We start from the raw sequence: 26,130 nt of genomic DNA, 5'->3' as shown, positions 1-26,130 counted from the left end.
GGTTTTGGTGGACGTCAATCAAGGTGTTTTCACAACATTCCATAAACACGTGCCCTCGAAAGCTTTGTGTTTTCATCCGGCAATGTCATGGAAACACTTTGGTTGACGTCCACCAAAACCTTATTCTGTCGCGATACAAATTTTTACGATTTCGTGCGTGTGATTGAGTAGTCTCCCTCGCATCCGTTTTTAGTGTCGGTCGTCACGCAGGACGGGATTGAAAAGTGTGAACAATAGGGGCATTTCTGTCATGGAATTTGTCAAGACTGTCAATCGCGTGAAAGAGAAAAAATAAGCAGAAAAACTGTAAAAAAGAAAGGGTAAATACTGAAAACAAGGGCGCGAATATTCTTGATGTTATACTCATGTTTGAACTTTTCCTTGTCAAACAAACTCATGCAATTCTTCGTTTGCAATAGACGTCATAGCCGCCATGTTGGAAGAATTTGACAAAAGATTTTTCAATAAATTCTTTTGTTATATCTTCCAACATGGCGGACATCCCTTTTATTATTGTGCTCTCTTGGGATTGATTGCAAACCAAGAATAGAGATTTATTCCTACTGCGAAAAAGATTTCTAATTAGAAAGAGTTTATATATGAATTACGTCAAGAAGTATTTGTTGATCAAACATTTTCAACCATACATGAACAGAACTTGTCATTGGCAAATGTATTACAAGAGAGCATAAATGATAATTTCAGATGCTCTCTTGATTAAAACTTATGAATTAATTTTGATGTCAGTATTTTTATAATTTACTCGAAAAAAAATTAATGCTGAGTGTCTTTTCTTAATAATAAAGTTTATTTATATAGCGCTCATATCCATGAGCATGTCCAAGGCGCTTTACAACAGGAATATATGCATAAATTATATATATGTATTTACAATATTTACAATGCTACGTATTTAAAATATTAATAAGTAAATCTAATTATAAAAGGAAAAACTTATCTTAAAAGCCTAAAGGCAATATGCATAAAAGCAGGAAATGAATCAAACAAAAGAGATCTAAATATATTTCCTATTATTAAGGAATAAAGTAAATAAATAAGTTTTAAGCTTACTTTTAAAGGAAGCAACAGTAGTACAAGAGCGAATCTCAAAAGGGAGCCTATTCCATAATCTGGGAGCAGCAAAGGAAAATGACCTGAAACCATACGTAGTACACCTAGCTTTAGGTTCAACCAGAAGTTTGTTGGAGATAGATCGGAGAGCATAAGAAGAAGAACGATAGCACAGAAGATCAGACAGATATGTTGGGGCAAGGCCATGTAAGGCCTTGTAGGTCAGCAACAGCATCTTGAAAATTACTCTGTAGTATACTGGCAACCAGTGCAGGTCAACCAGCACAGGAGTGATGTGGTCAAATTTCCTGGTGAAGGTGACAACACGAGCAGCAGAGTTCTGAATGCGTTGCAGCCTCTCCACGACATATTTAGGAAGTCCATAAAGTAGAGCATTACAGTAGTCTAGTTTAGAAGAAATAAGAGCATGGATAACCGACTGAGCAGCATGAGAGGTTAAGTATTTCCTGATAGTTGACAGATTCCTCAAATGAAAGTAAGATGATTTACAGATATTGTTAACTTGGAGCTCCCCGGTCATACATTGGTCAAAAACAACTCCAAGATTAACGGCTGACATACAAGGGACAATGGTGTCGCCACAGACAAGAATTTCCCTCAAGGAAGGACGATCTTGAAATCTAGAGTGGATGCACATAAGTTCAGTCTTATTATGGTTTAACTTTAAGCCATTGGAAAGCATCCACCTAGAGATGTCGGTTAGACATTCCTCTAACGATTGTCTAGATTGCACAAGTTTGTCATTGCCCTTAAAAGATATATAGAGCTGAGAATCATCAGCAATGAAATGATAGTTAAGATTGTGTCGCTTAACAATGTCAGCCAGTGGAGAGGTGTAAAGCAAGTAAAGAATAGGGCCCAGTACGGAGCCTTGCGGAACTCCAACATCGAGATTAACAAGGCAGGATGAGCAGTCATTGATATCAACAAATTGCTTCCTGTTAGAAAGGTAGGATCTAAACCAGCTTAACACAACATCACCAATTCCAAACCGATAAGCAAGTCTATCAAGTAGAGTATCATGAACAACTGTGTCAAAGGCAGCTGACATATCAAGGAAAATAAGAATAACACAGTTGCCAGCATCAACTGATTGAAGAATGTCGTTATAGACACACACCAAAGCAGTCTCAGTGCTGTGCATAGCTTTATAAGCCGACTGGAATGAATCGTGAAGATTATGGTCCATTAGATAACTGTTTAACTGAGATGCAACAGCCTTTTCAATTAGTTTAGAGATAAACGGTAGATTAGAAACAGGACGGAAATTGGAAAAATCATCATGGTCTGCATTTGGCTTTTTGAGAATAGGTGTAAGTTTAGCAATTTTCAGAGAATCAGGAAACACACCTTGGGAAAGAGAGAGGTTGATAATATTTGTGAAAACTGGTATTAGAAGATCAAGACACTCCATCAGGAGAGAGGCAGGTATTGGGTCAAGGCTACATGACTTCGCAGTAGACCCAACCAAGCGTGAGACATCGTCATGGCTTAAAGCTTCAAAACATCGAAAAGTAGAGGAGCAAGTAACAGTGTGATGGCGCCAGCTCGCTTGAGAGGGCCGCGGAACGAATAACGACGAAAGGGCCTTGATACCAAACAGAGAAAAGAGCAACGTCGAGTCACGTCTTTACCCTGGGAAATCTTGACGGCCTTTAATTCGGTCGTACAAATCATATACATTAAAATATCAGATTACAAACATTGATTGTTGCTATGAGCGCTTAATCCTTAATCAAATAAAGCCAGATATATAAAATTACAATAATTCGCTGAGAGACAATAAAACAAGTAAATATAAAATCAAAATACAATCAAATGTAAACCAAAGCTGAGGGCGTACCAACGCCGTTACAAACAGTCTCTAGTTGCAACTGAGTTTGACCAGATAGAGTTTTAGAAATACCCAGTTTGATGCGTTCTATCTTATCAGAGAAGAACTGAATGAAAGAGTTAGCCAGACATGTGTCATCAGAACTAGGTGGATACTGTAAGTTCTGCTTCGGCCGAAGTAGGTTAGAGACGATCTTGAAGAGAGAGCGCTGGTCATTCTCATTATCAGCGATCACACTGCTGAAATACTGTTGTTTGGATAAAAACAACATTCTATTGACAACTACGCATTGCCCAGAAAAACGCTCCTTGTCAGAAGCAAGTCCAGTCGACCTCCAACGACGCTCATACCTTCGTCTCAATTTCTTCTGAGAATCAATCTCAGGGGTATACCAAGGCGCCTTCTTGACGCGGATAGTAACAAGCTCTACGCTTAAGCGGAGCATGAGAGTCAAGTGTAGAAGAAAGTACCTCATGATACTGCGATACCAGCATTGACAGGTCTGAATTGTCCTCAAGAACAAAGGAATCACTGATATCACATTTAAATGATTCAAGACAGACAGACTTTAAATTTCTAAGCGAGACAATTTTTTTCTTGCTTAGAGGTTTCACAAGATTTAGGTGACAAAGAACAGGAAAATGATCAGAGATAATCAAATCCGACACACGGGTGTCAGATACCAGATCGTCATCAGTACGAGTAACCATAAGATCAAGAGTATGACCACCATTAGACGTAGGGCAAAGGACGTGCTGCTTGAGGTTAAAAGACTCAAGGAGGTCAAGAAACCTCTTCCCAGTGGAATCATTGGCATCATCGATGTGGAAGTTGAAATCCCCAACGAGAAGGACAGTTTCAGGTAAAATAACAACTTTCTCAAGAAAATCAGAAAATTCAGTAAAAAATAATGAAATTGTCAAACCATTAACTTGTGAAGGAGGAGGGCGATAGATAACAAAAATCCTTACATTAGTTAAATTAAATAATAAAGTATCAAGGTATTCAAATGAAGAAAAAGTGTCACAGTGTTGTTTCTTAATTTGGAGATTGTTCTTATAAAGCAAACCAATACCTCCACCGCGCTTGTTGTTGTCCCTTGGAGAGTGTATAAACTGAAATCCTTCAGGGCAGAGCTCAGCAATACTATAGCTTCATCTCCAGTCGGGTTGAGCCACGTCTCAGTAATAGCCATAATATCAATGTTATGATCAGTGGTGAAATCATTTATACACAAAGTTTTGTTTCTGACAGATCTTGCATTCAGCAAACAAAGTTCAAAAGAATTTTTACATTTTTACATTTTTCTTCTTTCCGACATTTTTTAAACCATGAAAATCTTTTTATTCCCTTACATAACAAGCAACAGAATAAATCATTTGCACATTGACATCTTCTTTACTCTACTTCAAAATTTTAATTAAACTTTTTCGCAGTTTGTTTATTTAACAATGATTTGAATTAAATTAAAACTTCTTATTAACCTCAAACGATATGTACTTACATCAAGACCTTGCTGGGTGCTGCATGTAATTAAATCAGATTGGACTGTAGTATTGTTGTACACACTTGAATTCTCTATGGGGTTGGAATATAAAGACCGACAGGTGTTTGCAATGACAACAATCACCCGAAAGGCACAGCACAATAGATGTTCCTTGTTGAATATACCCGTTCATCTAAGCCTTCCTCTTTTGATGTCGAAGAAACCAAGTTTATTAGTCGCAAAACTGCAAATAATCTTCTGTAAAGTTTTAAAACTCTTCTTTGGTAAAAGCCAGTTTTATCTTGGCATAAAAAACTTCGACTCATTAGAATTAACTTCGCCGAGAAGATCTTTCATCCAAAATGGAAACATCTTCAAACAACTCGACTTTGTCAGGGAGTTTTCTTTTCAGACGAATACCGTATTCAGTGACCGTTGCCGTGGTTTTTCCAAACATTGCTGGTAACATTATTTGTTGCGTGGTCATTGCCAAGACAAAATCTCTTCACAATTTCTGTAATTTTCTTCTTATGAACTTGGCTGTTTCTGACATGATGGCGGGATTGACAGAACTCTATGTCACCACTTATGATAGTATAAGTACGACATTAGAAGTCGAAGAATCGGCTACACTGTTGAGTGTCAGATTGTTTGTTCATCCCATGATCCAAGTCTCGATTCTCACTGTCACAGTGATTGCGATAGAACGCTTCTTAGCTATAACCCAGCCCTTCAAAGTCATGAGGAAAGGAAGAACCAAGTACCTCAAGTTCATCATACCACTCGTTTGGATTCTGGGGTTTGTTTTAACCATCCCAGTCTTTATCACTTTCTATGGGAAGTCTGGAAAGGAGGTTATGGAGGTACAAGGTACTAAAGAGCTGATGATCGATGGAATATTCTCAATGGTTTCGGCCTACTTGGTACCTCTTTCTTTAATGATTTTTACATTTTTTAGAATACTGTTCGTTCTAAAACGAAGAAATAAGCCCTTCAGATCCCAGCAAAGCCTGGCGAACGTTCAGTCGCAAGCGAACCAACGTGTCTTGAGGCTCCTAGGAGCAGTCATTCTCTCTCACAACGTTTGCTTTCTGCCATACGCTATCGTGCAGTTCCTTATGACTCAGCCCTTTGGCTTTAACATAATGGAACAATCAAATACTGATGCTTATCAGATTACTTACTTTATGCAGTTCCTGAGTCCTTGTTTGAATCTCTTGATATACTTTGCCCATAGTAGAGTGTTCAGAGATGCGTGTAAAAACATCTTATGTCGATCAATAAAAATCAAGCCTTGAGATGCGAATGTGCTGCAGAGCCTTTGTGCCTCGACTTCAAAGACAATAGTTTATTACGAGACAGACATAGTGTAGTCATATAGCACAACAAACTTTTCTATCTTGTATATAGCCTATTGCAACCCGAAAATCGCGGGATGAGATAACGTGATCTGCGTGACCTTTCTTTATCATAGCAAAAAATGTTAGTCAAACTTATAGAACTCTTGTATATAACTTCTCGCCATCTGGAAAGTGCAGGAAAGTATCACGTGATCTGTAAAATAGCGGGAAGTAATCACGTGATCTGTAAACTGGCGGGAAGTAATCACGTGATCTGTAAAATGGAGGGAAGTAATCACGTGATCTGGGATCTTTCTTAACAAAAACACCCCTATATACATGAATAAAAAAACTGCAGTCAAATTTGCATTTTATTATTAACAAAATACTCATTTTTGACCGTTTCCTAGCTAGACAGGTCATAATATCCTAAGAGATTATTTATTCATTATTCATTATTATCGGCGAAGACTTTTATCCAGTAATCCAATATATGATATCGGCATTACGGGCATGGAGTCCTAGAGACATAGGAAATTATTTACTTGTGCGTTAGCCTATATATAATCGGTTTAACTCAAAAATAAAAATAATCATAATCATGAAGTATGCATGCAGTTCATGCGCTGCAAAAGATTTGCTTTTTTATTACTTTAAATTAAGTTAAAACCTTTTTTAGACTATCCACAAGAGAGTCAGTATTAGATATTACGTAATCTGGTAAACTGTTCAAGTAATTAATATTTTGATACTCAATAATTTTTGCTCGTGTAGAAATATTATTGTTAAATTTTTGTCAAAGAAAAACCCTTTTTGGGGGAATTTCTTTCTTGTCAAAATTATTACGAGAAGCTTCAAGTAGACATTAGTCTTGTAACAACTCTCTTTTAGTGCACTAGGGCACAGTAATACGCATGTGCAACCTTATCGACTCACAGGCTTAGACGCAATAGAAAATTAGAACAGGGGCTTAATTGACAGGAGGCAGGAACAATGGAATCTGGTCGAATCTGATTACATGAGAAAGAATTTAATTTCCCAGAGGAAAAAGACTCTATTGTTGTGCCTGCTGCCATGGCTGCTATCACGTGATAGTGCAAAGGCCGTAGAGAGGCTTTGCACCATCACGTGATGGCAGCCATGACAGGAGGCAAAACAATAGATCGATCATTTTTACCATGAATTCTTTCTTATGTAAATCAGACTAGACCACAATCAAATGTTCCTGCCTCCTGTCATTCGCTGCCATCACTTGATGGTGCAAAGCCTCTATAGTCCCCTTCACAGTTCCCTGCGCCATCTTGAAAGGTAGCCGTACCCTTGCATCAAAGCGAGACGAACTACGAGCTTGCAATGAAAGAGACCTTTTTTAACATCTTGGACAATAATTCACATGTCTCTTCATTGCTAGCTCACCGTTCGTCTCGCTTTGATACAAAGACACTACGGCTACCTTTCAATTGCAAGATGGCGCAGGGAACTGTGAAATGGACTATTAATCTTGCTTATCCTCTATGATTGTTCTGTTAATTTTTTAACAGGCCCAGAAATTATTTTTGAAATTTATATAGAGCTGAGAAATCTTTAATATTTACACCAAAATGCCACAGTTCCTAATCAGTTTGGAACATATCGCAAAATCTTTGATTTTAGTTCATTGATTCTCTTATTCAATGGTACCAACTTGGTTGCAATATCGTCGACCAGCCATGTCCAGACAGCACACTGCTCCTTTACCACAGTCATTGGAATCTTTACATGCCTTGAAGCCTGTGTAGTATGGTGATCGTAATGGACAGACGGCTGAAACTACGAAGGGAGAAAAAGAGGAGAGTCATAACCAATTATGGTTGGTTGCCTAGTTGCTGGGGTCTCTTGCTACGCTGTAAAAATTCTTTACAACCAACTACCCCACCCCTTTATTACGCCTTCGCCCTCTTGTCCTAGCTCTCTGCCGCCTTGCCCCCTCGATCCCTTCCTCCCTCCCTCCCTCCCTCCCTTCCCTAAGCATTCATCAACCAAACGGCCTAATGTAGCGTTGCTACTAATTTCCATACCTCTATTCACGCCTTCTACCAAAATTCTATTCCCCCTCCATGTGCCTTCCCTTCTCCTACCTTACTCAAATAATGGTCTCCAACCCCCCCCCCCCCCCCCTCCTCCAGCTATCCCATCAGCCACCGGGAGTAGGGTTCCTTACCTCTAGGAATGCACATTCTCTTGCCGTACGAACAGTTGGTAGTACAGCATGCCATACCGTTCTCGAAACAATCATCGTCATTATTACAGGTGAATGAGTACAATAAGTTGAGACACGATAGACCCTTCGTCTCTGGACACGTTCCTATTGGGAGAGAGATTTGGAATATCACCATAACGACCACCACAGGAAGCCCAAGACATCTGGGTTTCTAGCATCCATTTAATCCAAAATACTCAGAAAATAATCCAACTCAGACCATTGAAAATTTAACTAAAGAAAGCTCAAAACCCAGATGTCTCGAATTATAGCTAGTTGTCTGGTTGTCGCAAAACTCAATGGGGTCGTAATGGGTTATTTTTTTGTGTCCTTAAACTTTAATTCTTGGGATCCCTGTGGTTGGTCACTGTCAAATGTCATCAAGTGAATGCAGAAGTTGGTATAAACTTTAAGACCCTTAAGCTACCTATACTCCATACTTAAAGAGTAAAACTGGACAGCATGCAGATGAGAAGAAAGTCTAATGGATTCTACATTGAAATGGCGCAAAAAATAGCTCCGTCAAGGCAATTTTTCGACGTTTTTCCTCGTCTGTCTCCGACACTGTTCAGTGATTCTTGCCAAGAAGTTGCAACCTGTTCTTGTAAAGAATTAAAGTCTTTTACATAGAAATTCTCAAGCATGTTCACTTCTTCTCTGCTAAGCATTGTAGGTGAGTAATAATATTAAAATGCGATAATTTTGAATCAGTTTAGTCATAGAATTTCATGTGTTGCTTAAGCAATTATTGGTTAAGAATTAATCTTATCTAGTTATTATCTATTATTTAAAAAAATAAGGGTTTGCAACAAGGGTATTTATCCTTTTCCATAAAGTAACTTACCTCTGTTGATGATGGATCCTGTTAACTCTTCTAAAAGACCTTCTTTCTTCATATTTTGAATGGTCTGTTGTAGAGCTTTTACTGTTGACAGAAAGGATGAAAGAAAGATGAGTAATAGAGAAAAATTAGAAATGAATGAATGGTATTAGATTGAATGGGATTGATTTGAATAGGAAGAGATTTCTCTTGTTAGTCCTAATATCTAGCATGAGTACCTTTGTCAAAAGTATATTTTGGTTTGTCGTCACTTGTTGAGCCGTCGTCACTTGTCGAGCCGTCGTCATTGTCATCTGTACAAAACATGCAAATTTGTACAGAATTTAGATGTTAGTATGTGAAACATCATTAAGGTATATGCATACACACCTAAACAGTATTGCAGTTATTTGCATTATTGCACAGATCTAAAATATTCTTACCGTCACCAGAGGACTGTGGCTCTTCTTTGGAGGTCTTGTTTTTATGTGTTGATTCAGATTCTAGAAAGAGATATTATGAATATACACTTTTAAAAAGAGAGAAAGACTTTTTGCTACTTTTGGTGCACACCAGAGGAAAAGATTATTCTTTATTTGCTTTTGATTCCTTCATATTTTGTATCCTTCTTGTTTTCTGTCATTCGTCTCTCTTTCTTTTCCTTTACATTTCCCCCCTTTCCTGGTAAAGATTCCTGAAATTTATGTTTCCTCAATACCTCTAGGCCAAAAATAACCTCTTGTGTTCCCCACTCCACCCTTACACAAGGAAAATGTCAGTCAAGCGAGTTGTCAATGATATACAAAATACACTTTCCCCTCCCCTCCCTAGGAAATCCCTTCAGGGGTAGTGTCATTTACCTGGTATGTTTGATTTAGTTTCTGCCTGAGCTTGTCCACTTCCTGACCCATCGTCCTTTTGTATTTCTATCTTTGCTAGGGGAGGTTCTCCACTTCCACTTCCGGCTCCACTTCCACTCCCATGATCCTCTGCAGGTGACTTATCAAGCAAATTCAGAGCTGATTGAAAATTAAAGAAGGTAATTTACCATTCAAATCTAATCTATCCTAAATTTTTATTAGATAAAAAACTATGTCATTGTTACTGCGCATGCTCAACAATGCACACTTGTGCAATAAAAATAATTTTCTTCTAGCAAGAAAAATTACCATTTTTTAACTTGCTGTTATTCTTCCCTAAAAGTGCATCTTGAACAGACTCTAGGAGTTAAAATAAGTAAATACGTTACAAATGAGCCTAGCCTTAAGAAAATGCACCATTGGAATTATTCTAAGGGACTCACCATCGTCATCCTTGGTCTGACTCTCTGAATTACTGTCTGCTTCTGCTTTTGAAGCTGCACCACACATTGAAAAGATCAAAGAAAAACGCATTCAATGACAACACAAACAGTTGCAGCTAAACATTGATACCATTGTGGCTCTCTCTGTTTTAAAACTCTGTAAAAGGGAAGAAGCTGCCAATTCACGTTGTCATAGAAGTCGATATAAATTAGAAAATGAAAAAGTAGACGTGCATTCTGGTCTAGCTTCGGTATCTTGTTGACCATGTCTTACATGGTACTGCTTTGAGTGCATTCTGGTCTAGAGTGGGTACAAATATCTTGTTGAGCATGCCTTACATGATGACCTTTTATCCCAGTTAGTTAGTTTAACTAATGCAGGGCAAGATACAAATGCCAAGAAAGCAGTTTTCAAATAATTCTCTTTACTTACCATCCACACTATCTACTTTCGATATTGGTTTGAAGTTAACATCGATGTCGTGCGGTAGTTTGACGATGTCGGCACCAGGCTTGGGAATGATATCTGGGGAAAAAGCATGCGTACGTAGTTCGCTGTTATTGGTTTGAATATAATTGCTTATATTTTTGCACTATAAAACTAAATTTAGGACACATGAGTTCCCTCAAGGTTCATCACTGGGACCGGGATTTAGGTCACTTGAAATGGGAATGGAAATTCACCAACATAGGATTCCCCCAAGGTTCATCACTGACTAAGACCGGAATATACGTTACTTGGAATGGGAATGGGAAGTCACCAACATGGGATTCCCCCAAGGTTCATCACTAAGACCGGAATTTACGTCGCTTAGGAAAGCAGGATTTCCCAAATTGGAAGTTATCGAAAATTTATAATTACCCCACCTCCAAATATTAGAATTAGAATTTCTATCTCTTGTATACTCTTGACTCGTCACTTACTTTTTGCCACTGGTACGTGCATAAGTCCTTCATCAAGTTTCGATGTGAATTCTCTGATGTCAGACTTTTCAGACGCTTTGCGGAGCTCATCTAAAAATATCACAAGATCACACAACATAAGTTCATGAAGTGTTCAACAAAATCAGAGCCAATTTCATATTAATGCGAAAAACCTTGGCCAATGTTGCCGTGCCGTGACCGAAAATTGGACGAGGACATTTGTCGTGATTTCCTTACTTCACGTGCCGTGAAATTTGCTTTATAAAGGATATGATTAGTTCTTCTCAATGTACCTGGTGTAGTCCCTGATGTGTAAGTAGCAACAAAGCCAGCTTTAGGCCGACCGACTTTGGGTCCAGACTTAAAGCTGATCTTCATTTCATTGGATGCTGTATTGAACGTCTCTGGGAGTTGATTACCACAAAGCTTTCGGTAACCATCAGTGCCTTGTACTTCAAGCATGACATAATCTTGTTCGCAACTGTTGGTAAAATGAACAGAATTAGAGGTCGAATCTTGATAAGTGATTCATAATAGTCTTACATTTACTTTTACAAGCAAAGATGGTCAATGTAAACATGATGAATAGATGATGATGATGATGATATGACAGTGATGGTGCTGATTTTATGATCATGATGATGGTTAAGGATGCTGATTTGATGATGAGGATAGTTATGCTGGTGAAGTTGTTGATGATACAATGATGGTGATGATAATGTAGTGATTGTATTGATGCGATGATGACGTAATGATGTTGACGGCATGATAAAAAGGAAAAATAAATTTTTACTGTTCCTTACTCATCGGTCCCAACGTCAAACGCCTGGAAGGCCAGTTTCAGAGGAGCTTTAGCAACCCTGATTGTCGTGTTACATATTTCGTTGCCAGGATACGACTTTGGATAGTTTGGTGACGTAATCAATCCAATGGGTGACATAAGAGTTGCACCGCATTGATCTGGATGGGAAAGATAGACTAAGTCATTTCGTTTCATACCACAACTAAAAAACGCATCCCAGAAGCTATCCAGAAGCTACCCAGAAGCTACCCAGAAGATACCCAGAAGATACCCAGAAGATACCCAGAAGATACCCAGAAGATACCCAGAAGATACCCAGAAGATACCCAGAAGATACCCAGAAGCTACTCAGAAGATACCCAGAAGATACCCAAAACGAGCTACCCAGAACCTATCCAGAAGCTACCCAAAAGCTACCCAGAAACTACCCAGAAACAAACCTCCAGGATTAGCTGGTCTGTCGATAGCCACATATGAAGCTTTGAAACCTTGACTAGTCTGAGAATCGTCAGAGTAGAATTTGACGCAAAGTTCGTTGCCCGTGGATATGTAGGGTGCAGGCTCTTCTTTACCACAGTACAGAGTCTCTGATCTATAGTTACTGCAGTCTCCATCCATCACCTTAACGAAGTCACCACTGCATTTGCGAATTGTTGATGTGGAATCGGGAGAAGCTATTTGCATTCTACAGAGGAAAAAAAAGGTTAATAACGAACTCCAGTAATCACTCAATATTGTAAACTGCGCAGCATTTGTGAGTGCATCTTTGCTGAACTAGTGTTATAAATCTCTTGCAGCACGTCGGAATGCAGCTCAATTTGGAGGACATTGGAGATTGAAATTGTTATTTTTTTGTCCTCCAAACATTGAGCTGCTTTGATGTCACATGCAAGGGTTCTGTGGTAATAAAATATGGTCCTCACGTGTGGAAGTTGAGCTTGACGACTTTTCCAGGTGACACCTTGATAGAGTGGATGCACTCCTTGTCGTTAGGATAGTCAGAGGGGAAATTTGGCGAGGAAAACTGGCCTGCATCTGTCGTCAGATTGCCACCACAGCCTCCTGTGACATAAGAAAGAATAAACCCCTTTAGCTTTCAGACCACGTGTCATTCTCTTGAGAATAAGATTCTTTGTTTGAGTTGTATCCAAATTCATATGTCTCTTATTCATAACCGTTTAAAAAATATATGATACTCTAGGGAATGACACATTCAGTCTGAAATGAGGGAAGCAATTTACACCCAAGGTCTTTTGTGGAGTATTAATGATGATAAGCATTGACAGATGCGATCAGGCTGATATAATGTGTGCTGGTCAGTAAGGGTTTCTGGAATGAGCTAATCTCATAAAATTTTGGTCGTAGCGGAAAAACAATTCTGCACTAAATTGAAAGTCGAGAGTTTATTTAGCTGTCATAATTTGTGCGTACTTTTCCCTTCCTCTTGACTTTATCAAGGCTCATATTCTCGTCTACGTCCTCTTGTTCCGCAGATAGCAGGCCATAAAATAGACCTATTTTACGACGTGCATATCGTAGGGCAAAACTGGTAATAGGAATTTTCTTAAGGAAATCTGGAAATTCTTCTTTTACACACAACGATATCACTACGATATTGCTACCCTAAGGTCCTGATTAGATAAAGAGTTTCATATGTGAGTTTTAGAGAATGAATGCTAGAGCATAACAGAGAAGTAGTAAATCTTTGCACGATGCTCGTGTACCTTCTCCAGGGCACGGATTGTGGATGTTACAGTATTCTTTTACTGGAGGCTTCGTCAGACCATCACACAGGGCGTCATTGACTTCGTGTAAGAAGTCATTTGCATCTGGTTTCATACAAGTGACTATACGTGACTGTAGTCCACGCCCACATTTAGTAGAGCACTAAATACGAAATAATAACAGAACAGGAAACATGCTTCCATTATTGGACACTCCTGATTACTTGAAAGCGCTCGATTGAAAAGGTGTCTACGAAATGTTTTGCTTCTTTTCAGCAATCCTTCTTTCCTTCCTCTTTTCCTTCCTTCCTTCCTTCCATTCTTCCTTCCTTCCTACTATCGTTTCTTTCGTTCGTCCATTCCTTCGTTCCATCCATCCATCTTCTTACCCCTTCCTCTCTTCCCCCCTCTTCACAAAAGAAGTGATTCATAACTGAGAAGCTTTTTCTTCCATCCTTCCTTTCCCGTTCATCTATTCTTTCATTCTCTCTTTCATCATTCTTCCTTTCTTTCATCCAAATAATTGATTAATAGTAGAAGCTCACCGGTCCAAATGGCTGTGCAATCCATTCAGGCTGGCAAGCCATAGTATTACAAGCTTCAATTGTCTCTGGTTTAGAGTCGGTACAAAGTCTAGGATCAACATCATACTCGACTCCATCGGCTGCCACTTGCATACACTTGACCTCACGGGTACGATTACCGCCATTACAGGTCTTGGTACAATCTTCCCATCCTTCTGCTTTCCACCTTAATACAAAAGACAATAAACCTTCACATCTTAAAGAAGGCACATTAGCCTTATTTACGGATACAGATCTATAATTTTAATTTGGCGGTATTCACCTCAGAAGCAAAATTTCAGAAAGTCACAGGAGTTCCGGAATTAAATATAAGGTGCACTGGCCGCTACCTCATAGTGTTGGGCGTGAATAGTATTACGGTAATGCCGTGAATAGTGTTACGGTAATATGTGGCAAAGCAATAAGGTGTATATTCACTCACGATGGAGGGCATGGCTGTCTATTACAGTGCGTCTCTTGTCTAGGTGGCTTCTTACTTATGTCACATCTAGCCTCATTTACAGGTGAGCCATCATCTGTGCGACGGCATTCTGCATACGACACTTCTTTTCCTGAAAACAATAATGAGTTGCGTTAGAAATCACGATAAATTTCAGAGGCTGTTTCAGGGTCCATCTGTGAGTTAGCCGTGCCTTGACGTAGATTAGCCCAGAGGTTTTTCAGGGTCAAATTTGAAGGATATGATATGCTACAAACCTCCTCCACAAGCGACACTGCATCCCGACTTCACAACACCCCAATAGAACTTGTCATCCACATCAGGACTTCCATCAGGAGTTGCAATATGGCCCCTCCTGTCAACATCGAAGCCTAGATTCTTGAACCAAGTGACGGCGGTGCCCAGTAGATCTCCTGCCTTTGGCAAGACATCTTTCTTGGATCCTGTGGTAGAATTGGTCTTGTCTTTTGTTTGTTCCGGGCTGCAGGAGCTGCCGTCGCCATCACATACTCCACATCTGTCGACTACTGCTCTGGAGTCGATAACGTTATCGCATCCAACAGTCTGAAGAGAAAATATCCATATTCTATTATTAGGCCTTATGTGCCATTTAAGCGCGAGGAGGATAGGTACAGATTAACCCTACCTGTTTGGACTTAGTGTGGTACCAGGAAAGTAAGGGGACGGTAATGTGACCTCTTTTCAATCAACAGCCGTACAGAAATATTCGAAATTATCATAGGAGCAAGTTTGACGTAAGAGGTGCGAACAAAGAGGTCGTTAAATTTGGACCCCCAATGTACATACGCATACGTAATGCAGCTCGACTCAGAAGAAAATTGGAAGTAATGAGCGATGCATAAATACTGTGGTTTGTGAGGCAGATATTCATACGTGAATCATGCGTGAAATAAGGTACATTTTTTCCAGATAAGTGTTTCGTACCTTGCAAGCACCTTGGATGCACTTGTTAGGTGACGAGATATCACAGTTAGTTCCATCGATGACATTACCAAACGCAAACCCTAATCCAGTGCCTTTAATGAAACATCCCAACACACACTTGTTCTCTAAAGAAAACATCAATTAGAAAAATATATTAGAAATTTTGATAAGGAAACGAAGTGCTCTGTCCATTCTTCCCTCATTACTAACCGATCCAACCTTACTCCATTCTTCCTTGTTCAACAATTCGTACGTTCATGCCTCTCCTCTTTACAGTATACTTGTCCAAAAGGACAGTGACATCAACAATACTTACTCAGTGTCGAAGGCTTCCATTCCCAGTTGTAGTATTGATCGTTGAACATTTGTTCATCCATTTGTTGACATTGATAGTTTCGGAACACCAAATCACTGCTGGGACATGCCTGCGAATGAAGATCACAATAAGTCTTGTATGAACGTGATAGCAAAGGGCAACAACAGACTCCTCAATTTTGTTTCATCTGTAATTGAACCATGGGATTAGAGTCGATATTTTAGTCATTTGACCGTGGTAAATCCAATGGTAGGAAGGTGCCGTGACCTTGACGGCGATTAGTAATTACACGCCTAGTGATTAGCTCAGTGTGTCATTTGAATTTCGCTTCACGTCATTTCCTGTCTCGTGTGGAATGTCCATCAGCTGAATCACAAGATTTCAATAGAATTCTTTCTGGTTGACAGCACATGGTGGTCAGTGTTTGACCACCATTTGAAGCAAATAATAAGAGTAAAAGGTTTTTATCAGTTGGTTGAAACCCAGCAGTTTCATTGCGTCACTATGCGTCGTTAAACTACTTACATCACTGTTGCAGAGTCTGTATTCTCTATCAGGACCTGAACACCTCTTGCCTCCATTTTGTGGCCTATGGAAAAGATCACAGATATTAACGTCCTTCTCTGTACTGTGTGAAAATAATAGACATAAGGTCCAACACCGGGTAACGGAAACCTATACTTAATACGGACACCCTTGCTTTGTCGGACACCTGGCTCTCTGGGTGTCCGTTTTAGCGAGGTCCGACCAGGATGACACTTACTGTGGATTGTTGCATCTTCTTTCTTTATATTGCACCCCTCCGCCACATGTTCGACTGCATTTGGAGTATTTATCCGACCATTTTGACCAGCCGCCATCTTTTGCTCCTGGAGCTTCTTGACCGACAGAAACACACTGGCCACGTCTACACCACTGGAAAGGAAGCATTAAAACATATTAAAATATTGTCTGATGCGCTCGATATAATGGTTGTTATCAGCATTATCGTCAGCAGCAGCAGCAGTAGCCTCGGCATGATTGCCAACGTTTTATCTATCAACTACCGCTGTACGTCTACAACGTCGTATTTATAAATTCCAGACGCTATCTCTTTTTTTCCTGGAGTCCTCTCAATTGAAAAAAAGGAAAAAAACAGCTTAATGAAAGCTTGAGAGGTACTTTGTTGTACGAACCGAGCCAAGTTGACCCTTCTGGTAAAATATCAATGGTCTATATCGCCAAGGTGCTATGGGGACAAATATGGATAAACTACAAGTTCACCTAATGTTGGTGGAAGGACCCAGAGATAAGTGTGCTGCTGGAGTAAATCATTGGGCTAAGCTTTGAGGTGGTTATGTGAGTATAATAATCCTTACCTTGCCTCCCCCACAAGAAGTACCATCCGCAGCAGGTACTTGTGCTGTTTTACATTGTCCACTACCAAACGGCACCTCACACCACAGCTTCACACAGATTTGCTGCAAAGAGAAAGTTACTTCATAAGCATACAAAAAATATCATAAAATGCTTCCATAATATTTAAAACAAAAAACGATCCTTGGGCCCACGGCAACTTAACGTTAATTTTTTTACATAAAATTGTGCGTTCTTTGCTTCCACAACTTCTCCATGGTATCCATATTGGAAGTATTTATGTCTTTTTCTTTTGATTATTTTGGAATATCGAGGTGCTCTTTACGTTTCTGTTGTTCATTTGGGCACAACTGCAAATGCTTGTTGTAAAGGTGGTAGGGTCACGTGACCCGTTAGTTCAAGTGGCTTATTGTCAAATTTGGAGAATTCCACATCCTTCGTTCAGCTCAAGTGTTTTACTTCTTTCCCAAAGCTGTGAGATACCTTAGGAATTACCGTATGTAAATAATAAAGCACTGCTTACGTCAAGGAACTTGTCTCCATGGCAATATTTAGAATCTTGCCCATAAGCCAGCTGGCACTGCTGGTCAGCGTCATACAGTCTGCCGGGTATATCAAAAGCTTGCGTGCTGATGACTTCACGCTTTGTGGGTGGATCATCCAGACATTTGGAGTCGTCAGATCTAAAAATCAAGAGGTTACATTTAAAGTTTGAGTAAAGGTCTTTGCTCGAAGCTTTCATCATCGGCTTTCCTTCTAACTCTGCAGGGCAGGAATTTTGCTTTTAGGAGTAAGTTTTTGATTTTGAGCTGTTACGATACCAGAAACAAAAGGGCCGAATGTGTTCCTTGATTACAGACTCATTTACTCAGGGTTGACCTCATTTCAGTGTTAAAATAATCACAAATATTAACAGCAAAGTACAGTATGATATTGCAACCATTCCTGGACAAAACCGCCTAAATGTGACCACTTAAATTTTTATGCACCTTTGACATTGTCACCCAACTAATTTGCCAGGATTTTGAATTGGTGTCTTTTTATAAGATTAAAGTAGATACTGTACGGATCTTTGAATTCGATACTCACGAAAGAAATTGCTGGAGGTAGTTCTTGCTGCAGTCTGACCACTGGAAGGCAGATACTTTACCCGGTGCAAAACTGGACATCACATTGGAGCCGTCATCACATTTGGATCCATCGTGGTTGATGCCAAGGCTGAATCAAAAATAGGGCATACTTAATTTGCGCGGGAATTACTGTAAAATGTCCCGCGCACAAAATGCCATGACAATCTGTTCTGCGGTGTTCTTAGTGACATATGCTGTCATGACCGCCACCGGATTTCCCACGAAATGACGGCGCCCATAATGACAAAAAATTTCACCCTAAAGTCTTTACATTTTTTACATTTTTCTTCTTGCTTTTTTCTCTTTCTTCCAGTGCTGGGCGTGAAGTGACTGTAGAGTTTGGAGTGAAGGAGTGAAGCGGCAAAGATAAGCTACTTTTTTACCAGGAGATTAAAATTATCGGTCTTCCCCGTACACTGCTGTAAGGTAGGGTAGAAGACGAATGTTGTAGTGCCCTGGCCATTCTTACCTGTGTCCTGTCTCATGTGCAATGGTCATTCCTAACATTAAACCATTGTCTTGGTTAACACTGGCTGAGTTAGGGAAGTTACACATTCCTCGTGTTCTAGTCAAGCCTAATGTATCGCACGGCTGATTCTTGTCTTTACAGATATTGTACCTTAAACAAGGACAAAATTAATATAGACTTGTTAGCTTTATATGAACCCTTGGAGCGAAATGATAGCATCTTTTGCACTTGAAAAAAGATTTGATGCTCCATGTAAAGTAGTGATGCCAGTCTCGAGATGCTGTGGGATACCTGGCATTGCATTGCCATTGTCTTTAAGTTTGCTTTTGATTTCTGCACTCACTAAGTTTCTTGCACCTAGTTTGAATTTTGATGCGCGATAAATGTGCCTCGCTGTCGCATCGGTAGGAGTTGCTTCCAAATGTCTTCCAAATTGACAGGAACAATACGATCGTTTTACACGAAAAAGAATTCAATTCCCGAGAGTACAGGGATTTTATTGTTCTGTCATCTAACCACAGGTAGTCCAAGCTGGATTATGGCGCCGGCACGTGATGGTGCAAAACCTCTATACATTATTTCACTAACCTTGTTAATAGAGCAGCATAGTCGTAGTGGTTCTCGTCGTTATCCAGAGGATTGTTGTTTCGTTCAGCCCACTTGCCAAAACTTTCCAGTGTATTCCCCGCATGGTGGTTGATAATCAGGCCAGGCTAAAAAGAAACGAACAAAACAAACGTTAAGTTTATGTTTGAAGCAAATATCTTGAATTTTTCATACCGTACTCGTTTGCTCAGAGACAGGAATTTCGTTGTCTGAAATATTTAGCAACTTCTTTCAACGTGGTTGCCATTTCATAACACTGGTTGCTCACCATTTTGCGAGGAACGTTTCAAGTCAAAAAACACTTTTATTATTTGACGGGAAAAGTATCAAGTTTATGAATGAATGACAACTTTCTTACTTGTGGTGTTGTTAATATCTGCATTCTGCTGACCACAAGGTTCACCGGGTTCTCCCCAAGACTGTTGTCTCTCAACATGTTGGCTGCCTGAAATCCATTAACGAAACAGAACAGATATGTATACGTCATTTATTCTCTTTATTATTGATTTGTATCCATTTACATGTCACGATTCAAAACCGTTTGATTCGACCACTCTTAAACTGACTATCTGTCTGTCTGTCTTTCTTCTTTCCTTCCTTCATTGCTTTTCCTTTTTTTTCCCTCTTCTTTCTTTCTTTCCTTTTTTTTTTCTGTAATCTTCCAATATTTTTACTTACAATGTTACAAGCAGTAAGTGCGTATTGTTTTGCTGCGTCTTCTCCGTGAAAGTTGGCCATCTTAGGATCGACAACAACCAACGATTCTATATACTTCTCTCCCCCAGGTCCTGCTGGGCCGTCCCGGTCGCTTATGGACGTTTCGTTGTTGAGGGATCTGGACAGTCGAATCTTTGGATCATCTGTTTGAGAAAGTAACTTTGAGTTTGTTGTTGAGGATAAAAAATGTTGTGTTGTACGAGCAATAGGCATTAATTGATAGCCAAGTTTAAAACACTCTTTATAGTGTGACTCTTAAATGGCTTTCCTATGCAAGCATTATGATTGGATAATGCCCTATTTTCCGCTTTTCGATTGGTTCGAGTTTAAAACATTCACAAGTGTGACCCTAAAGTGGCTTTTCTATATAAGTCATCTGATTGGATGATGCTCTTTTTCTCGCTTTTTGATTGGTTCATTTAGAGTGAAAGCCATTTCAGAGTCACATTTTGGTAAAATTTACTCTCAGGATGTGACTGAAATGATTTGAACTTAAGAACTGAAAAACTAGATGGGAATTTTTTCAGAAAAAAGTGAATGATAAACGTGAAAAGGAAGAGAATAATTTCTCACCTTCCGTCCCACAAGTATGTGTTTCTGTCTTCTCCTTCATGGCTGACCGTCTGTACCGTAAGTCCCACATGGGAGAAGCTCTACGGTATACTATATGAGGACGACCTTTACTTGTAAGCTTTGCTTTGCTATGTAAGTGGTCTGGGAGAGGCTCTATGACGTAAGCATTTTCGTCTGCATGAACCATACCACGCTGGAAAATATAGGGAAATTGGTTGGTGGACAATAGTTAGCTTTTGAACCCGGAATATTCAAGTTTCGAGTTCTCTGTTGCTCAGGGTTAGCCTCGATTTTTTGTAGAATATTCACAGTGTTACAGTGAAGGTCCGTGGAATTTCAAAGTGTTTGTATTGTTGAAGTCTGCATTCTTTACTTTACCGTTGGTATTTGTGAATATTTAGACACTGAAATGAGGCTAACACTGAGTACGTGAGTCTGTAATCAAGGAACACAGCGGTAATTTGGGATCTCGTCTTACGCGGGGACGTTAATACCACGTCGAACAAACATGGCCGCCTGTGTTTGTCTTTTGTCTTTCTTGGGAATTCTTAGAGATATCGTTATCAAATTCGTTTACTTACTAGTCCACGACAGTTACTAACGGCCACAGTTGACCGTAATTTGGACCCAACTTTACCAATCCAATGACAGTTCTCCAATGTATGGCGCTTAATAATACGCCCTCCTTGGCCTAAGACTTCAACATGAAAATCAGGCGCTAATAATCGCCGGTTTCGTTGGAGCTTCAGGTGAAGATCGTCACCAAAGGCATTTAATTTATAATAAATGTCGTCGGTATACGGCGAGGTAGCGTCTCTGCGCTCTCGTAAGCTTTGTCTTGAAAGATCGTGCGTAAGAAATGCTCCTTCGGCGCTGACTTGCGCAGGATGAACGATGTCGTATTCTGGGACTGAGAAAATGGCATCCCGTTTTAAAAATAGCTATAAAGCGCATTTGGAATTTTATTAGAATGACAGGGATAGAGAAAGAGAGATTGAGTTGTTTACACAGATAGAGAGAGAGAGAGAGAGAGAGAGAGAGAGTGGCATCAGCGCTTTGCTAAAAAACATGGTAATTTGGCACACCGCAAAAATGTAACAGATGGTAATTAAGCGGGACCCAAGCAAAGTTTGGCGTTAGTTGCAGAGGTTGCGGCGCGCGAACGGGTACCAGATTATGCAACAGAGCGACGAAACAAACGCACAAGATGATCAACAAAATTCAACAAGTACACACATGGACAAAAACCGTAAACAGAGAAATGAAGAAGTGCACTAACAAACAAAATGAACAAACACGTAAACGTATAAGAAAACTAAAACATAAACGAAGAAACAAAAAAACAAATACATATATAAACAAACAAACAAACAGTTAAGCGAATAGGAATGTCAGAGGTTACATTTTCTACTGAGTATCTCACATTTTCCCACTGACGGACGTTTTAGGCAACATTTTGAATTCTTTCATCCTGTACTCACCATTACTATGCGTTTCAACTCCAAATATTTGAGATAAATCTCTTTTTGTCATGTGTCGGTGAACACCAGACTGATGATACTGAAAAAAATCTATGAGTTAGCCATGCCCTGACTTAGAAAAGCCAGGAGTTGTTTCAGGGTTCGATGTGTGAGTTAGCCATGCCCTGACTTACATCAGCCCAGAGGTTGTTTCAGGGTTTGATCTGTGAGTTAGCCATGCCCTGACTTAGATCAGCCCAGAGGTTGTTTCAGGGTTTGATCTGTGAATTAGCCATGCCCTGACTTAGATCAGCCCAGGGCCCAGTTGTTCAAAGCCCGATTAGTGCTAATCCTGGGTTAACTCTTAATAAGACCTAGCGCTAATCCAGCTTTGAACAACCCGGCCCAGAGGTTTAGTTTTAGTAAAACCACAGACCAGACCGTAATGGTTCAACTAACATAAATCGCTAAATATTTTGTTGCTGATCATAGCCTTGAATACACAAAACTACCCAGGAATTAGTTCGCATGAAATGATTTGACTTTTTGCGGTCATCACGCTCGGTAAATTTTACATGCGGTAAGACAATAAGCCACTCGTAGACTAAGGAATAAACTACTGCAATAGTTCGTAGTTCTAGTACTATCCAAAGGCTAAACTATTTTGTAAAATCAAGTATTTGTTTATTTTTTGATTATTTTGGAACAAATTGAAAAATACGTTACTGGTAGTACTTAAATCCTTCCAAAAATCGTGTCAAAAAAAGTCACGGTTCGCTGAAGCGAGTTTTTTTGCTCGCGTTTTTTTGTAAATTATCTCGAAAATGACCTTGTTGAAGTGATCCAATATCATGGGTGGATGATTTTAATGTTGAAAAAATTACTCCGATAAAATGTTCAAGATTTTCTCCTCCAAGTATATCCTTTTAATTCAATTAACTTATTAGTGAAAACAAGATAGAACCTAAGAAGTCTTTTTTATAATAATATTAGTATTGTATTATTTTGGTGATTATATTTTCATCTTTTTTTGTCAAATTTGAAATTTTAATTCTCGCCTCCATACTTGTTATAACTTGAAAGAAAGAGATGATTTTTGATACATATATCTAGCGTTTCACAGTGATTCTGTATTTGTTTAGTTGCAGAATAAATAGTCAGTCTTTTTTTCATTCATTTATTCATTTAATCAATTCCCATTCTTAGTTTTTTGAGGTTTTTTCCAGAAAGATTGTTGAATGTCTTCCGCAAGCTGAGGAATTCCCAAGAATTTTAAAATGAATCTAGCAATTAAAGAAAAACTACAAAGCCATTCCAAAGAAAAATGATTCTGAAAATTTCAATTGAAAGCTAGTCTGATAAAAATACAGTTGAAAGCTTTGTAAGTTTTTAGAATAATTTTCTTTTTCGTGAATTAGAAGTTAAAAGCGAACGTGTGACTGAGTTTGAGAGACCATTTCTAGCTTAGCAAGCCCAAATTCACATTTTCGCCTTGCAAATTCACAAAGGTTAAAAATTCAGATAAATGTTAAGTCTTACTTACGTTTGTTCCCTGGACATTTTGTAGTGTTATGGTAGTTAGGTAAACGACAATCCCAATATAATTTAACTTCCACATTCCATATAATGGTCCAGCCCCACTGCCCTCTCGCAGCGGGAATAATAACGTCGAAGACTTCCAAAAGAACAAAAACAAGTCAGTCATGTTGAACTAGGAAAAGACTAATGTTAATCCAACCATGTTCGCTTATTATTTCCAGACTGACCTAGTTATAATATTAAGCTAGTTTGTTGCTCAAATGGACTTAATTCGTTAGGTGGCAAATTTGACAATCTCGGATGTGATAAAGTTGGGGATTACGACAGACCGTATCCAAAGCATTGATTCGACCGTTATGTTATGGCATTAAATCTGTTCTTGTAAGTCTCATTCAGTATCTTTGGAGCAGATAGACGTCTAGTTGTATCGATAAGTTTATTTATATAAGTAGTATTTATGAGTTAACTCTTGCATGACAATTGCTATGAAAAACGGATAGGGATGCCAAGACGTATATATAACAATCTATCGAATGTGGTTGAATTTTACTTCAAAAAATATCAAACATCATTTTACTTACCTTTATTTTCGTGTAGAGAGTTCCCAGCGATTTCCGGTAATTTTTCTACCTTTTTAAAAGTATTTTAAGCCATATTTCCACCGAAGTAGAAATCGGAGCATCGGGTCAAACATTCTCTGTGTTTCTGATTAGCAGGACGTAACTGACCAATCAGATTTGATTCTGACGAATGATCGACAGGTGGCCATAATAAGAAGCCATTTAACGACAGTCAACTTCAAATATTTTTACTGGTCGATGAAGGAATGAAAACAAGACGAAAAATCAAAGTGATTAAATTCAACATTTTTCTATGAATCTTCAATAGCTACAATTTTATTTATTTCAAAATGCCTTAATTAAATTGTATTTGATATTTGACTGAACGAAATTTTTTTACCCGACCAAATATTTTTAATTTGTGTATCGAGTTCACTAAAGTTTTGAAAACAAACATCTCATATAAAATTCTTATTTAATCATCCAAGAAAAGTAGATAAGGTCATACATCCCGTATGACATCTAAAACAAAGTCGTTCCTGCCCTATTTCAGACTACACGGTTTTCTTTCCACTTCTAAACCCACAAGTTTTCCGCCAAAATATCCGTCGTTATTTAGATAATTTTGTAGTGATAAAACTACAACTTGGTTGTTCATGCTCTGATACGTTTTCATCAAACCATGAGTGCACATGCCAAAATATATGAAGTTGAACAACTTTTATTTCTAAGAAGTTTCTTACAATTCCGAAACTATTCACGTTACGACTCGAATACAAGAATTCAACAACCTTGGAAAACTCTTTCATTTATTCAAAAAGTTATACATCAGTTAGAAAAATTTTATTGTCTGAAAGTATTTATTCGCTTCGATAATTCAGTAATATTTATAGTTTTGAAAACTAAATGGTTAAATGATTTCCATCCAAAGTGACGGGCAGCGGAGGATTTTATTCTCTCTGACAACAAGTTCAAAACACATGGGGGGGGGGGGGGGGGGGGAGGGAAAGACGGAAGCGCGTGACGTTGGACAGCATTGATACTAGGTCCGGTCGTACGAAGCCTGGATAGCGCCATCTGACGGATAAATCTTATCGAGTGGATAAATTTATTGAAAAACAGCATCGACTTGTCCACTGGATAAGATTTATCCGTCAAATTCCGATATCCGCTCCTCGTGCAAGAGGTTCCTGCCCTCTCCCTCAGAAATTCCTGCATCCATCATTTTTCGGTCACCGCCATGGGCTATATATAGTACATGCTTTTTACCACAAACGGCCAAAAACGACCTAATTGGCATACTTCATGAATTATGCATATTTCCCAAAAGGTGTGAAAATGGCCCAAAATCTATCAAAACCATGGACTATAGTCCATGCTTTTTGCCCCAAAATGGCCAAAAATGACCTATTTTGCTTTCTTCATGAATTATGTATATTTTCCCAAAAGGTGTGAAAATGGCCCAAAATCGATCAAAACCATGGGCTATAGTCCATGCTTTTTGCCCAAAAATGACCTATTTTGCTTTCGTCATGAATTATGCATATTTTCCCAAAAGGTGTGAAAATGGCCAGAAATCGATCAAAACCATGGGCTATAGTCCATGCTTTTTGCCCCAAAATGGCCAAAAATGACCTATTTTGCTTTCTTCATGAATTATGCATATTTTCCCAAAAGGTGTGAAAATGAACCAAAATCGATCAAAACCATGGACTATAGTCCATGCTTTTTGCCCCAAAATGGCCAAAAATGACCTATTTTGCATCCTTATAAATATTGCATATTTTCCCAAAAGGTGTGAAAATGACCCAAAATCGATCAAAACCATGGGCTATGGTCCATGCTTTTCGCTCAAAAATGACCTATTTTGCA

At 39.0% G+C, this 26,130-nt stretch overlaps 3 protein-coding genes across 3 annotated transcripts; 1 reads left to right on the top strand and 2 right to left on the bottom strand.

Annotated features, from left to right (window-relative positions):
* Positions 1 to 823: 823 nt before the first annotated feature.
* LOC148904882 (uncharacterized) lies at positions 824 to 4,247 on the bottom strand. The gene is made up of 4 exons (XM_089024543.1): positions 4,228 to 4,247; positions 3,634 to 4,024; positions 2,952 to 3,293; positions 824 to 2,680 (listed from the first exon to the last, which is right to left on the bottom strand). Exons 1-4 carry the CDS (start codon positions 4,245 to 4,247, stop codon positions 1,016 to 1,018), a joined length of 2,418 nt encoding a protein of 805 aa, XP_088880669.1. The 3' UTR covers positions 824 to 1,015.
* Positions 4,248 to 4,774: 527 nt separating this feature from the next.
* Positions 4,775 to 5,710, top strand: LOC116297717 (prolactin-releasing peptide receptor-like). Its single transcript, XM_031706000.2, has one exon. It carries the CDS (start codon positions 4,775 to 4,777, stop codon positions 5,708 to 5,710), a length of 936 nt encoding a protein of 311 aa, XP_031561860.2.
* Positions 5,711 to 6,105: 395 nt separating this feature from the next.
* On the bottom strand, positions 6,106 to 24,398 carry LOC116297716 (A disintegrin and metalloproteinase with thrombospondin motifs 6). Its single transcript, XM_031705999.2, has 34 exons — positions 24,280 to 24,398; positions 23,703 to 23,834; positions 22,181 to 22,259; positions 21,281 to 21,609; positions 20,700 to 20,892; positions 20,088 to 20,269; positions 19,768 to 19,854; positions 19,392 to 19,516; positions 18,804 to 18,953; positions 18,294 to 18,422; positions 17,728 to 17,887; positions 17,207 to 17,308; positions 16,612 to 16,763; positions 16,374 to 16,437; positions 15,849 to 15,957; positions 15,533 to 15,657; positions 14,845 to 15,151; positions 14,570 to 14,699; positions 14,110 to 14,314; positions 13,565 to 13,727; positions 12,764 to 12,902; positions 12,281 to 12,525; positions 11,842 to 11,998; positions 11,332 to 11,519; positions 11,039 to 11,128; positions 10,548 to 10,640; positions 10,115 to 10,168; positions 9,981 to 10,031; positions 9,672 to 9,830; positions 9,255 to 9,314; positions 9,051 to 9,125; positions 8,836 to 8,916; positions 7,953 to 8,096; positions 6,106 to 7,561 (listed from the first exon to the last, which is right to left on the bottom strand). The coding sequence occupies exons 2-34, from the start codon at positions 23,775 to 23,777 to the stop codon at positions 7,419 to 7,421; spliced, it is 4,545 nt and encodes a 1,514-aa protein (XP_031561859.1). The 5' UTR covers positions 23,778 to 23,834; positions 24,280 to 24,398; the 3' UTR covers positions 6,106 to 7,418.
* Positions 24,399 to 26,130: the final 1,732 nt, after the last annotated feature.

Source organism: Actinia tenebrosa, unplaced genomic scaffold (genome assembly GCF_029948245.1).
Source record: "Actinia tenebrosa isolate PJP-AT-01 unplaced genomic scaffold, QUT_ActTen_1.0 PGA_scaffold9__36_contigs__length_13948895, whole genome shotgun sequence".
Classification (NCBI taxonomy): domain Eukaryota; kingdom Metazoa; phylum Cnidaria; class Anthozoa; order Actiniaria; family Actiniidae; genus Actinia; species Actinia tenebrosa.
This window is presented reverse-complemented; position numbering and strand designations above follow the sequence as displayed.

Bases quoted from the DNA above. Each gene is read 5' to 3' on its own strand.
- LOC148904882 (XM_089024543.1), bottom strand. From the start codon at position 4,247: ATGTCGGAAAGAAGAAAAAT. The intron at 4,025-4,227 runs GTAAAAATGTAA...ACACTCTCCAAG, and splicing joins ATGTCGGAAAGAAGAAAAAT to GGACAACAACAAGCGCGGTG. The intron at 2,681-2,951 runs GTTTGTAACGGC...TTTGGTATCAAG, and splicing joins CTCAGTTGCAACTAGAGACT to GCCCTTTCGTCGTTATTCGT.
- LOC116297717 (XM_031706000.2), top strand. From the start codon at position 4,775: ATGGAAACATCTTCAAACAACTCGACTTTGTCAGGGAGTTTTCTTTTC.
- LOC116297716 (XM_031705999.2), bottom strand. From the start codon at position 23,777: ATGTGGAAGTTAAATTATATTGGGATTGTCGTTTACCTAACTACCATA. The intron at 13,728-14,109 runs GTGAGCTTCTAC...TTTCGTATTTAG, and splicing joins TTGCACAGCCATTTGGACCG to TGCTCTACTAAATGTGGGCG. The intron at 8,097-8,835 runs GTAAGTTACTTT...CTCTCCCAATAG, and splicing joins AGGATCCATCATCAACAGAG to GAACGTGTCCAGAGACGAAG.